A 15010-nucleotide genomic window follows, 5' to 3' on the forward strand; every position below is an offset into this window, starting at 1 on the left:
TGGTAGCAGGTGGACCCTGGAGCTGTTTGGGCAGGTTCACTCAGCCAAAACTGTCATACCTTGGGATTTCCCTCATTGCCACCTTGTTTGTTTCTTTGTGGGAAATGTCAACATTTAGCTGGAATTTTAAATTCTGGTAGAGAGAGGAAGGAATAAATTGGATCACTTCCCCTTGTTTCTCAATGTTAGGTTAGAAGTTTCCTGGATCATAAGGATAGATCTTAACTGTTGTAAAGAGCATCATTTTCTAAGTCTTACTTTCTTTTTTTCTTTCTTTTTAAATTGAAGTACAATCAGTTGCAGTGTGGCAGTTTCTGGTGCACAGCACAATGTCCCAGTCATGCATATACATACATGTATTCGTTTTCATATTCTTTTTCATTAAAGGCTATTACAAGATATTGAATATAGTTTCCTGTGCTATACAGAAGAAAAAATTTTAATTGATTTTTATATATAGTGGCTAACATTTGCAAATCTTGAATTGTCAAATTTAATCCCTCCCCACTCCCTTACCCCCTGGTAACTATAAGATTTTTACTATGTCTGTGAGTCTGTTTCTGTTTTTTGGATGAGTTCATTAGTGTCTTCTTTTCTCTTTTTTTCAGATTCCACTTATGAGTGATATCATATGGTATTTTTCTTTCTCTTTCTGACTTACTTCACTTAGAATGATGATATCTAGTTCCATCCATGTTGCAGCAAATGGCATTATTTTATTCTTTTTTATGGCAGAGTAGTATTCCATTGTATAAATATACCACATCTTTATCTAGTCATCTGTCAATGGACATTTAGGTTGTTTCCATGTCTTGGCTATTGTATATAGTGCTGCTATGAATATTGGGGTGTATGTATATTTTCAAATTAGGGTTCCCTCTGGATATATGCCCAGAAGTGGGATTGCTAGATCATATGGTAAGTCTATTTTTAGTTTTTTAAGGACTCTCCATACTTTTTTCTGTAATGGTTACACCAAATTACATTCCCACCAACAGTGCAGGAGGGTTCCCTTTTCTCCACACTCTCTCCAGTATTTATTGTTTGTAGACTTTTGAATGATGGCCATTCTGACTGTTGTGAGGTGGTACCTCACTGTAGTTTTGATTTGCATTTCTCTGATAATTCATGATATTAAGTATTTTTTCCTGTGCCTGTTGGCCATTTGTATGTCTTCACTGGAGAATTGCTTGTTTAGGTCCTCTGCCCATTTTTGGATTGGGTTGTTTATTTTTTTTCTTATTAAGTTGTATGAGCTGTTAATATATTCGGGAAATTAAGCCTTTGTCAGTTGCATCATTTGCAAATATTTTCTTCCATTCTGTAGGTTGTCTTCTTGTTTTGCTTATGATTTCCTTGCCTGGGTAAAAGCTTGTAAGTTTAATTAGGTCCCATTTGTTAATTTTTGCTTTTATTTCTATTGCTTGGGTAGACTGCCCTAGGAGAACATTGTTAAGATTTATGTCGGAGAATGTTTTGTCTATGTTTTCTTCTAGGAGGTTTATCATGTCTTGTCTTAAATTTAGGTCTTTAAGCTATTTTGAGTTTATTTTTGTGCATGGTATGAAGGAGTGTTCTAATTTCATTGATGTACATGCAGCTGTCCGTTTATCCCAACACTTGAAGGGAATTCAGTTGTGGGGACAGATGTCAGATCCCATCTTTGAGGGACCTTTGTGATTATCTCCAATTATCTGCAGAAGCGGACATGGTCTGAAGAACCACTTAGAGAGTTAGGGTGACTAAGGAACTCATGGAATTTCCCGTCTACCATCCAAATGGGCGAACCAGGGAAGAGCTGATGGTTCTGGCATCAGATTGGGAGTTGACGTCCAAGAGTGAATGAGCTGAGAATGCTGAACTCTTACCCCTATAGAATATCTGAGAGAACCAGAGTGCTGGAACTAAACAGGACCTTGAGACGCCGTAAGGCTAGAGCAAGCCTGGGGAGGTTGCTTTCATCTGTTCATCTCAATTTCATGCAGTATCGTCTGTGGATTGGGAGGGGCAGCTCTCAAGCTCCCCGTGCTGTGCAGCAGGTCTTCTCTTCCTGGGTTGCTCTGCCTTTCATCTCTGTTTTCTCGAAACTCATTAAATTTCTTTCTCTTTCCCCCCTTCCTTCCATTAATTTAGTTATTTTTCAATTAAATATATATTCTCATAGTGAAAAAAACCAAAATTACATAAAGGATGAACACTGACGCTTAAGGCCTCAGCTCACTCAGCCTCCTCCATACTCCCTAGGGAGTCACTTTTACTAGAATTGCGTATCCTAGTGTTTCTTTAAGCCAGTGCTTTCTCAGACAATGAATTGTATCGTGTACCTAATCTTCTGACAGAGAATTTATCGTGTACTGTCTCTGCCTCACTGTTTTTATTTAACACTATGATCTGGAGAGCTTTCAATATCGCGCGTAAGACTACCTTCAGTCTGTCTAAAGCTGGGTATTTAGTTGTGTATATGAACCATAATTTATTTAATCAGTTTTTTTTTTTTTTTTACTGGTAAACAATATGATACTTCCCAAACTTTTACTATTGCAAATAGTGTTGTAATGAATAACACTTTCCATTGATCATTTGGCATTCTTTAGGTTTATCTGTAGGATGAATTCCAAGAAATAGAATTGCTGGATCAAAGAGAAATACATTTGTAAACTTGATGGGCATTGCAGAACTGGTCTCCATAGTGGAATACTATTATTGCACATCAAGAGATGTCTGAGGAGGCCTCCCCCCACCACCAAGTCTCACCAACAGAGAGTGTTATGTCTTTTGATAGTTTGTCAGTTAGATAGGTGAAAATATTATCCCAGTATAGTTTAAGTTTTCATTGTTCTTATTAGGAGTGAAATCTCTTGATATACTTAGGTGAGATATATATATATATATATATATATCTATATATTCTTTTTTTTTTCTTTCAACTAGACTTTTGGCTGTGCCTTCTGAAGTTAGTTTTAGCAACCTGTTCCAAGACAGAAATAGCTGATTCAAAGCAATATTTTAATGTTCTTTTAAAAAAAACCTACTATTTTTGAAGTAGTACATTTTGAAGTGCACATTTTCTTGGTTCAACTGAGGTTGCTGCTTTCTCTCCTACTGTTTACCTTAAGAATTTTTGTAAGATTTGAGAGTTTTAAACCCTTGTAAATCAGTTTTTGATAAATTAGGTGAGGAATGAAGAAAATGGAAAAATGTAAAAACCACTGAGTTCAAATATTGTATCAGTTCAAGTAAATAACTTAAAAATACTTTTTCTTTAAAGCTCTCTCTATTTAAATACATTTTTGTCCGTATATATAACATTTCTGGATTGGCAGCTTCTCTTTTAGAACTTTGAAAATATTAAACCATTTTCTTCTGGCTTCCGTTACTTCTCTTTTCAAATTAGTTATTATTTTTATGGTTGGCCACTTGAAGGTAAAATGGCTTTTCCCCTCTGATTATGCTTAAAATACTCTCTTTATCTCTGGTTCTCAGTAGGCACACACTGTAATGTGCTAAACGTGATTTTCTTTACATTTCATCCTGACTCACATTTTAGTTCTTTTGCTTTTCTGATTTTATGTCTCTTGTCAGTTTTGGAAAATTCTAAACCAGTAAATCTTTAAATGTTACTTCTTTTGCATTCATTGTCACTTCTCCTTCTGAGACACTTATTATAAACATTCTACCTCTCTTCACCATATCCCATTTGTCTCTTATTTTCTTTTTTGTGTTATCTATCTTTCTTTTCTCTGTAATTCATTATAATTTTTTTTCTAATTTACTTTCAGTTTCACTAATTGTCTCCTTATCTGTGTCAAAGTTGCTATTAAACCTGTTCATTGGGTTCTTAATTTCATTTATTATAATTTTATTTCTAGAATTTTCACTTGCTTCTTTTTTGGGGGCAACTTTATTTTGACATAAATTCAAAGAACAGAAAAATATAACTTGAAAAATAGAAGTCATTTATACCTCAATTTCTTCACCTCACAGCCAACAGATGGTCACAGTAATCAGTTCCTTATAAATTCTTCCGGAAGTTTCCCATGTATCCATTTTTCTTGTCCTTGACCATTCACCCTGGAATGAGTCATCACTAATCATCTCTTCTTATGAAACTATTTTTAGTCTATCAGTTATCATTAATTAATCCAGAAATCCTTGCTCCATCCCTACTGGTTTTACCTCTTGGATTTATGAAAAATTTCTCTCTCATAGTAAACTTCATATTTTAGATTTTATTTGTTTTCGTCTTTCCTGTATTTCTGACATTGCCCTTTATTAACCCAAACCAGTAAGTTGACTTGCTCTTTTCAGAGCTGCCCATTTCCAAGCGCTATTTCATGCTGTCCTTCCAAAATGAGTAAGTGCGTTTTATTACAAGAATGACTTTCAAAAACCAAATTTCCCTCATAGATTGTTCCTATTGCATCTGCTCAGTAAACTTTCCCCTGAAGTGGAAAATGTCTGGCTAAGAGATACAGGAAGCAAAATGATAACACAGGCTGATACCAGCTGTTACCAGTTCTGTAGCAGAACTATGATCTTTAAAAAATCCAATCATCTACTCATTGTTACCCATCTGTACATCTTAATTAATTCACACAATTAAACACAAATATTTATTGGGCATCTATTATGTTTAGAAACACTTGACGGCCTTAAATTTTATTATAAAAGTATGAAAACCTATTGACTTGGCAATCATGACTAGGAAAGCAAATTACATCGTTTATTTTGGATTAACTAAAAGAAAATTCAGTTTCTTCCTTTCGCTTTGTTTTTAGAATATAGACACAGTCTCTAATTTGGGACAAGAAAATGTCAAATGCCAAAGTGTTTGAAGTTGTTTACGTATAAACAAACTGCTAGAGGTAAAGGAAGTTATACGAAGCATTTTGGGGACAGGCTCAAGTAAATCAGAAGATCTGCTCTGCCAGGAAAGCTCACTCTGAGGAAAAAAAAATCAGCATTGTGGATTTTCTCAATCTAAATATCTAAAACTAAGGCAAAGTTTCTAATAATGAGAGTAAAAATAGGCTTATCTGTATAATGGCAAAAACCAAGGGCAAAGAGAGGTCTGTGATAGTTCACGGAAAAATGCAATAATCCCACAACAGATGAGGAAATAGTTGCTTCCTGGGTTATTCGCTTTGCATGAGAATAGAAGCTATAGTGAGATAAACAGTATGGTGAATTCTTGGGAAAAAGTCATGTGGTCCAACTTCCTCCTCACTTCTGTGACACTCTTTATTACCCATCTATGACATGCAGAATAATGGATCCTTCAAGATTTCCAGGCTCTAGTCCCAGGAACCTGTGAATATGTTACCCTGCATGGAAAAAGGGACTTTGCAGATGTAATTAAGATTGTGGAACTTGAGGTGGGGAGATTATTCTGGGTTATCTGGGTGGGCCCAATTTAACCACATGAGTCCTTAAGAGCTGAGAACTATTCCTGGCTCTGTGGAGGGAGGGAGAGGCAGAGAGAGAAGGATAATATCCTGGTTCAGGTTCTAGTTCTTATATTTGTGGCTTGATGTGGTTCTGAGATGGAGGGGCCTGTGTGAATTCTGCCAACAACAGAAATGAATGAGGAAGTGGATTCTCCCCTAGATCCTCTAGAAAGGAACACAGTCCTCCTGGTGTCTTGATTTTAGTGCAGTGAGATATGTGTTCAAGATTTGACCCACAGAACTATAAGCTAATAAATTTGTGTTATTTTAAGCCCTGCGTTTTTGAGAATTTGTTAGGGTAGCAGTAGAAAACTAAGACACTATCTGAGTCTAATAATGTTTTAAAAAGCCCAACATCTGTGCTGAAGGAATCTCAATAGATATATCAGTAGCTATATTCCAGTGAGCTTGAAAACTGTATCTGGTGGCACATAGTATTGACTCACAGATCCATCTTCTTTCAGAGATCTGCTCACCTCTTCATTCATTGATATATAGATTCATTCATTCATTCACTCATTCAGCTCGACATTCATTGAAAACCAGATATGCTGCAGACGTGGAGCAAAGTTACCTAAGCCATGTTTCTTCTCTCAAGTGTATGTAGTATTTAGCCTTACCTAGTGAGGATCTTGATTCCAGAGTTAATTAATCTAAGTAATTAATAATATGTAACCATTATTTCTTATGGCATGGGAAGACTAAAAAGGTGGTTCCATCTTCAAGATTATACATAATTAAATAAAATTAAACAGTGAATGAGCCAGAACCTTGTCATGTTTGCATAGACGATCGATACAAATGATAGTAACGCATAGGATTAGCCAAAGAGTCCAACCACCAAATCATTTCTTTAAATGACTGGTATTATAGTTTGCTTTCCTTTTCTTTAAATTAACAGCCTCAGATTATTGCAGTTGTTGGGAAGCAACGGACTGATTGGGTTAGCATTATTTTGAACCACTTCCACAGTAATGTGGCTATACTTGGTCAGGAATTAGACGTATTCCTAATATCTTAGGAGTATAGATCCAAGATCTGCTCTGAAAATAATGATAATTCTCAATGAGAGTCACCTGAGGATAATCATTTAGGGTACAGATTAATAGCATGTTGACTTTTCTCACCTAGAACATTGCTTGGAATATATTTGGCTTGTCTGGGAAACTTTATTTTTCCTTCAGTTCTGAATGATAACCTTGCCAGACAGAGTATTCTTGGTTCTAAGTTTTTCCTTTCAGTACTTTGAATATGTCATAACACTCCCTGTCTGTCCTGTAAAGTTTCTATTGGAAAGTCAGCTGCTAGTCTTACGGGAATTCCTCACTATGTAACTATTTGTTTTTCTCTTACTGCTTTTAAGATTCTCTCTTTAACGTTTGACATTTTAATTACAATGTGCCTTCGTGTGGACTTCTTTGGGCTCATCTTGTTTGGGATACTCTGTTTCCTGGATTTGAATGTTTGAATATCTGTTTCCTTTGCCAGGTTAGAGAAGTTTTTAGCCATTCTTCTTTCAAATAGGTCTTCTGTCCCTTTCTCAGCTCTCTTCTCTTTCTGGGACCCCCTGTAAGGAAAATGTTAGTACATTTGAGGTTGTCCCAGAAGTCCCTTAAACTGTCTTCATTTTTGGTTTTTTTTTTCTTTTTGCTCTTCTGATTGAGGGATTTCCACTAGTCTGTCTTCCAGGTTACTAATACCTTCTGCATCATCTAATCTGCCATTGATTCCCTGTAGTGTGTTTATTTCTGTTGTTATATTCTTCAGCTCTGATTGGTTCTTTTTTATATTTTCTATCTCTTTGTTGAACTTCTCACTTTATTCTTCTAAGTTTGGTGAATGAGCAAATTTATGACCATTACTTTGAATTCTTTACCTGGAAGTTGGATCATCTTTGTTTAGTTTTGTTCTTTTCCTGAGGTTTTGTCCTGTTCTTTTATTTGGAATATATTCCTTTGTCTCCTCATTTTGCCTAACTCTCTGTGTTTGTTCCTATGTATTAGGCGATCAGCTACAATTCTTAGTCTTGAAAGAGTGGCTTTGTGTAGAAAAGTGTCCTTTGAGGCTCAGTAGCACAGTGTCCCCCTGGTCACCAGAGCCAGGCACCACTCTAGGAGCATCCCCCGTGTGGGCTGTGTGTGCCTTCCTGCTGTGGCTGAGCTGTGCTTTATTCAGGTGTGCGGGTCTGCAGGGCTGGCCCCTGGTGTAGCTGGCTACAAGGCTTGGCAGCAACTGTTGTGGGCTGCTTTGGGGAGATGCTGGTGCCAACGGAGGATGCCTGTCAAGATTGGCAGACCAGGGGGCCACTTTGTAGGGGCTCTGTTGTTAACTGAGGGTGTCTGCTGAGTATGGTGGGATGGATGACTGCCTTAGAGGACCTCTGGTGCCAGCTGAGGGTACCCGTCTGTGCTGGAGGTGCAGGGCGTCACTTTGGAGGGGCTCTGGTGCTGGCCAAGGATGCTTTCTGGGATTGGTGGGGCACAGGCCTGCTTTGGAGGGTCTCCAGCATTGGCTGAGGGTGCCTGCTGGAACTGTCAGGGTGGCCAGCTGCTTTGGAGGGGCTCTGGTGCAGGTCTGAAGTGGCTGCCAGGTCTTGCAGGGGTTACCTTGGAGGGGCTCTGCTGCTGGCTGAAGATGCCGGCTGGGACTGGTGTGGTTGGAGGGCTGTTCTGGAGGAGCGCCAGCTCTGCTGAGTCTGCTGGTGAGCCCAGGGTGGGGCAAAGCAGTGCTAGTCAGTTAGATGGCAAGAGTCAGAAACGTGCCATCAGTGCTGGGCCGGCCAGGTAGAGTGTGAGGTCCAAAAAACAAACACAAACAAAAAGATGGTCAAAGTGGTGCCTGCCGGCTTCTCTGGACCCAGAGAAAGTTCCAGCAGATCCCCGCTGCTCTGGCACATGCCTTAAAAATTAGTCAAGGAATCTCCTTCAGGTACGACCCAGGAGCTGTTCAAGCTGCTGCTTCTGCACTAGGACTTGGAGGGGAGTGAGTTTTGGCAGGTGCCCTTTAAGAGCAGATTCTCAGTTTCCCACAGCCCTCTGTCTCTCCCAGGCATCAGCACAACTGGTTTCAAAGCCAGATGCTGGGGGAGCTTATCTTCCTGGCGCAGGTCCCCTGTGCTGGGGAGCCTGATGCGGTGTCTGAAGCTCTTGCTCCATGGGTAAGACCTCCCAGGCTGTGATAGCCTTTCCGCCTACGGGTCCGCAGGGCGGGGGGAGAGGGTCCCAGCCAGACTGCGTCTCCGCCGCTCCTACCCATCTCAGTGTGGCTTTTCCCTTTTATCTTTAGTTGTGGAAAATCTTTTCTGCTAGTCTTCAGGTCGTTCTCAGAGATGGTTTCTTTATATGTAGTAATTTCGGTGTGTCCCTGGGAGAAGCGAGCCCAACCTTCCTACCTTGCCGTCTGTCCTGCTCCCTGAGTTCACATTTTACATATAAATGAGATGTGATATTTTTCTTTCTCTGTCTGACTTATTTCACTTAGTATAATGCCTTCAAGTTTCTTCTTTGTTGTTGCAAATGGCAGGATTTCCTTCTTTCTCATGACTAATATTCATATATATATGTATATATATATATATATATATATATATATATATATATATATATATATATATATATATGGCTTGTGGTTGTTTTTAATAGGGCATGTGATAAAGCATGTAAATAAAAATATTTAGCTCATTTTTCACACACGTTAAGCATATAATCATTGAATCATGGCTACTATTCGAATTAATGTATCAAGTGATCTTTCTCAATGATTGTGTTTCCCTGCTCTGGATTTGGATATGCATTTAGGATCAGAGGATATGGTCCTACGTTCTTGTCCGGAGACACTGATTTTGTTCCCGTCTCCTTGTCAGCATCCTTTCCAGCCTTCCTGGCTTGCCCTGAATCCTGCCCAATATCAGAGTGCTTACCTGCCCTGAACTTGTGTTGCTGTTTCATGGTTTGGGCTCTTGGCAGCTGCAATTCTATCTGCCCAAATGCCCTCTGCCCACTTTGTGCCCCTTGTCTCAGGAAGTGCTCTCTGGCCCTCTTTGGTGGAGCACCTCTGGGCCGCTTCTGCTTTTCAGCTTCTTATGCCTCCCATGCAGCACAATGTGCCCAAACATCACTTAGTCCATCATTTTTCACTGGTTGAAAAGAAGCAGCTGAATAGAATAGAATACTGTTGTTTATTCCGGGGACCCTCGGACTCAGACTCGGCCCCTGACTCTGCTGTGCGTAGGGTGACTCCCGTCTCCTGGGATCTGGAGGACCAGGGAGTCGGGAACCTTGGGTGCTATCCAGGCTCTGCCCCTCGATTGCTGTGAATTTTAGGGCCACCTTATCTGGGAGAGTGACCCCTCTCTTCTCTGTTTCTTCTTCTCTCCCTCCTTATGGACAGTGAGAACCCATAAACTGAGTAAAGGCCCTCTGGAAGAACAAAGTTCTAAAGATTCTGGCTATTCTGAGGCTCCTCTGGGTTAGATTTTGGAGGGAAGACATAGCAGAACACAGAGAAGCTGATGAGAAGTTTATTTTACAGACCATAGCAGATACCCCAGCCAACTTTCCTTGGAGGAAACCACCTGGGGCGGGGGTGGATGCAGAGAGACAAAGACTTCCATTAAAATCAGCCAATGGTCAAGGTCTTAGTGACAGAAAAGCGGTTTGCTTCAATGGGTATCACCGCCTTATCCTCGGGGCAGATATTCAGTACTCGAACAACATCGATCACTGTTGTTATTTTTGCGGTGCCTAAAAGAGACAAGGAAGGACAAAGATCATCTCTGGTAACACCCTAACTCCCAATTCCCTAACTTTTCTACTAGAATCGGGCACCTCCCCACTGAGGTTCAGTTTCCCCAAATCATTTGCAAAGATACCTCCTTTAGTAGCTTTCCTCACAAACCCCTCACCCTTTGAACCTGGGCATAGTCCCTGTGTTCTCTCCACCTCTGCTTCCCTCCCTCCCCCTCTGCACGTCCACCCTGAGCTTCTGATTCAGATCTGGAGCCGCATTTCTTTCTGGTTTCCCTCCCTGGTGGATAATTCTTCCTTTGGATGACTCCTATACTTACTGTTGGCTTGAAAGTCCCAGTAGAAGGTTCTTGGATAATCTTCACAGAGGCAGCTGGTGTACTGATAGTTAAAAGCACCTTCAATCGAAACGTTACTTTTGAGGTAAGATTTAATCTGGGGGGAGAGGATCCAGTGTTAGACTGGGGATGGAGAAGGGAGAGAAAGACAAGAAAGGGTGGAGGAGGAGGAAGACATCCTTAGTGGGTGAAAAGTGGGGATGGAGGTGGGCCAGAGACAAAGGGGGTCCTCTTCTGGAGTATCATTTTGGGAGCTTAGGTCTAGGTCAGAAATTTTCTGTCATTGTGTCCTCGAATTCCTGCTTTAGCAGGGTGGGTCTGGGGCTTGGGAGGGAAGAGGTCACAGGGCCCGGGGAGCTCATCCCGGGGTGGGGGTTCATCTGGGGAGCCGGGGAGCAGAGTGCCTTGGTTCCCCAGCCAGGGCTTTAAGGAACTGGCCTGTGATCACAGCCTGGCTGCTTGGGTGTGAAAGACAACGCCAGGCCATATTGCCAGACCGTGACCAAACCCCGGCTGAACTCCTCTCAACCTTTGTGATTTTTGGTAATTAGTAGGTAGATTTTAAAAAGATCTCTTTATTTTATTGTACTAGCATTGTTCTTAAAACATAGTCTTATTAATCACAGCAGCACAGCATTACATCTCATGTTGCTTTGTTGATTCAACACATTTTTTTACACCTGTCACTTTCTTGGGAGTGAAAATAGGCTTTTGTTATCTATCACCACCAGAAACTACCATTATCACAAAACTTTTGCGCCCACGTTCTCATTCCTTTTTTCATCTGTGGTTATGACAAACAAAACACAAAATTGAAAAATTGTGATTCTCCCTCCCACCCCAAATTAACATACATAGTTCATATTCTTGGACTGTAAACAGAAAACCTTGACAAAGCAGCTGTGTTATTCTTTGCTCAGTGATCAGAAATCTTCCTCTTACAGGTGTGGGGCCATTTCTAGAATGTAGTTTAATCAATAGCAATCCTCATGCTTCCAATTTTGTTTTTTGTTTAGTCGTTGTCTTTAAATATCATTTAAGTTAGGAAGCTCATGCTGTAGGAAGAGGAGGTGGGAGAGATGCGTGGGTCTTGGCCCTGGAACCGGGGTGGCCAACAAGGGGCAGATCGTGTGTCTGGGACAGTATCTGAGATGTGCAGAAGGACACACTCTTCCCGGGGGGAGAGTTTCCGTGGGTTCAGTCCGCACGGGTCCCTTTCCACGTGGCCCAGAGCAGTCAGACAAGAGCGAGTCTTATGTACATTATTATTTGAGATCTGATCTAGGTCAGGGTTGGGCCTCCCTCCCACAACTGCTGAACTGGAAGAAAGGGAGGAGGAGAGTGTGGTTTCCTTATCAGAGAGGGGAGGCTGGAACAAGGGTCAGCTTCTGATGACAGAGCCAAAAAGCAGAGGATGAGTCAGGTAAGAGCCAGCACTGTTGGGAGCTTCCAGAAGAGGAGTTTCACCGTCTGCCCATATCTCTTCTCCCCACCTGCCTCCACCTGCTGGAGAGGGTTGCGGTTTTTCATTCTGAGAACCCTTCTCCCTTCAACTCAAACACTTATCCCCAGTACCCTGGAGGAACTCTTACGAATCCTGCCCCAGCTCTTACACTTTTTCTCTCTTCTCCCTCTTAACTGTGCTTTTCTCGTCACCCATCCTTCCTTCTCCTCCCTCCGACACTTCTCCGGATCAGGGTTCCTTCGTCTGTAAAATGAGAATAGTAGTCAGCCCTGAGCTCCCACGATCCTCCTGAGGCTCCAGGGGCACATGTGAGAATTGGGAATATGAGGATTGGGATTCATTGAACTGTAAATTATAATACGCAGTGTTAAAGTGAGAGGTTCACCTCACTGTACTCGTAATTAAGAAATTAAAGATTTCTCTCAAGTTTGGGTCTCCCAGGCCTCTACTTACCACCATACATTCTCTGAATTGTGTGGCAGCTCTAAGAATCACAGTGACCTCTTCATTTGCCGTTGCCTTTTTGGGCAGCTCCACATCCATTATTATCGCCTTTCGACTGGTTTTGGGAAGAGAGAAGCAGGGCAAAGATCAGAGATCAGTTCACAGGACAGAGGGGTGGCAATGAGCAGGGCGGAGGGAGCACAGGGGGTGGACGGGGAAGAAGAGGACGGAGGCGGATCAGCTACTGAGCATCAGAATCTCCTGAACTTTTGATTTTAGGTACTTCGGTACAGATTCGTTTTGCTTAGTAAAGCAACTTGGATTCTTTATTTAAAACTGAGCATTTTCTTTCCTTCCATTGATAAAAAATAAAGAAAAAGAAGAAAAGTACAATACCATACATCATTTCCTAATAAAATCTTACAGGTTCTGCTGATTGTCCACTGAGTGGGAGGGCTCAAGTCATCATTAGTAGAAAATTTCATATCAACAGAATCACATTAAACCATAAACATCTCAGTGGACTGGAGGAGTCCTAGGACCATTCTTGAAGATCCTCCTCCTTTGGTTCCTGGTGGTGCCTAGGAATTTGTATTTCTTGAACTCTGTGGGGATTTGGACACATGGCCACATTTGAGAACTTTAGATACCACTCTCCATTCAGGCCACGCATCACAATCTGGTAGGAAAAGGCAATGGAGGCAAAGAGCAGAGCCAAATATTCCTCTTCAGTGAAGACTGGGTTTAGGACCAGGGGAGTAGTTTTCTCTTTCCCAGGAACTCCTGGCAAAACTCCTTTGGGTGGGACAGGAGGGAACTCAGTTTCTTAACTTCTAGTGCTTAAAGCACCTGAGATTTCAGAGAGATTCCCTCTCTTGTGCCAGTTGCTTTGGTGCTCAGTGCACAGGGAAGGGGTGTGAAGACGTAAGTGCCTTCGAAATTCATCCCATATGTAAATGCGTTTGGGACTGATGGGATGACCAGTTTAGCTGGAGTGACTGATCATCCCAGTTTGCCCAGAAGTGAGGAGCTTCCTGGGATGAGGGGCTTTCAGTGTTAAAACCAAGAATTTCCATGATAAATTGGGGTAGCTGGTCACCCTAATTAGCACAGTTTATTTCAACAACTTGCTGCCCTTCAGGGCTAAGTAGAGTGATACCTGTATCCGAACCTGTCCCGACTCAGTGTTTCTTGGGGCACCTGTCTCAGTTATACCAGCTTGTCAGAACCCTGGATGGTTTCTTCCAGGGCAGGATATCTGGTCACCCTACGACGGAGTACCACCAGAATCACAGTCCAGAAACCCAGCATTCCAAACCCTGTTCCTATAGAGGAAACTCCCTAAGTGGTCCTGCTCTTCCCTAGACTCTGGCTTCCTTCCTGCTTCATTTTGCTTTCCTCAGTTTTCCTGCTTTTGTCAAACATGTACCCTTGATGAGCTAGCTTCTGAACCTGTGCTCCCAGGTCCCAGTGTTTGTAGGGGCGAGTGGTCCTTGACTTCATCTTTGGGCTGCAGGATAGGAAGGATGTCTAAGCTGCTGGATTAGCTCAACCTCAGACCATGGGGCCAAGGATCAGTGACCATGGCCTCTAATCCTTCACTGAGTCCTGCCAAAGCTATTGTTTAAACTCACAGACCTGCTAACCTTCTGTTCTTGAGGGAAAGGTGTGAGAAGGTGAAGTTTGCAGAGCAGAAGTCTAACAAAGGTGTTGATTATGTACAGAGTGTGGATCAAAGCTTTAGAGCAAGACTAATTGTTAATCACAGCCTATATGTACACTGGGAGCCTTATTTCCACGGGCAATGTAGAGGCACCTGGTAGAAGTATGAGGGGCATTGATGGTGCTTCCTAAGAGGAGAGAAGTAGGACTCGGCATGGGGTTCATGACAGCTCCTGGGACTAGAGTTCCGGGAAGCTAAAGTTTTCAAGAAGAAATAGGCAGATTTCTAGGCTAGGAGAGGAGCCCTCCTTGAAAGATTTTTTTTTTTGTGAAAAGAAAGGCTTGGCTTACGTGTCTTCCTGAGCTTCATTGGTCCCCAGCTGCAGGCAGAGAATCAGGAGCAGGGCAGCAGGGCTGGCCCTGAGCAGGAGATGGAGACAGCGCATGCTGGAGGAGGCAGAATGTGACAGCGTCCTAGAGAAGTCGGATCCTAGGTGCTTAGCACACTCTTTATACGCAGATCAAGGAAGTGGGAGAGCTGCCAAGCAGATCCACGTTGTCAATCACGCAATTACCCTTTCCACTCGGTCTTTCCTTGTTGAGCTAAAGTTTGTTTTCCTATGGAAAAAGTCAATATTCAGCTAGGGTGTTAGTCTGAGAGAGGAGTTAGTTTAGCCCTCCTCATTTTGTCAGTATAGGAGTTTCTCAGAATGGCCAGGACCTCAAAAGATACACCAGCTCTTCCCTAGTTTACAGAAATGTTTTTCCTCCTCATCATTATATGCCTGTCTATCCTGCTATATGTAGCCTTAGCTTCAGTCACTGATCCCTTCTTTGGAGCCAAAGAACCAGCTGTGGTAGCACATTTGAGGTCACAGCTCTAGGACACGTTTGCTTGATCTCCTTATA

General features: G+C 41.9%; 1 protein-coding gene across 1 annotated transcript; it reads right to left on the reverse strand.

Annotated features, from left to right (window-relative positions):
* Positions 1-10064: 10064 nt before the first annotated feature.
* On the reverse strand, positions 10065-14559 carry LOC105104502 (prolactin-inducible protein homolog). The gene is made up of 4 exons (XM_010998220.3): positions 14453-14559; positions 12449-12554; positions 10513-10627; positions 10065-10189 (listed from the first exon to the last, which is right to left on the reverse strand). The coding sequence occupies exons 1-4, from the start codon at positions 14545-14547 to the stop codon at positions 10065-10067; spliced, it is 441 nt and encodes a 146-aa protein (XP_010996522.1). The 5' UTR covers positions 14548-14559.
* Positions 14560-15010: the final 451 nt, after the last annotated feature.

Source organism: Camelus dromedarius, chromosome 7 (assembly GCF_036321535.1).
Source record: "Camelus dromedarius isolate mCamDro1 chromosome 7, mCamDro1.pat, whole genome shotgun sequence".
In the NCBI taxonomy this organism is placed as follows: Eukaryota; Metazoa; Chordata; class Mammalia; order Artiodactyla; family Camelidae; genus Camelus; species Camelus dromedarius.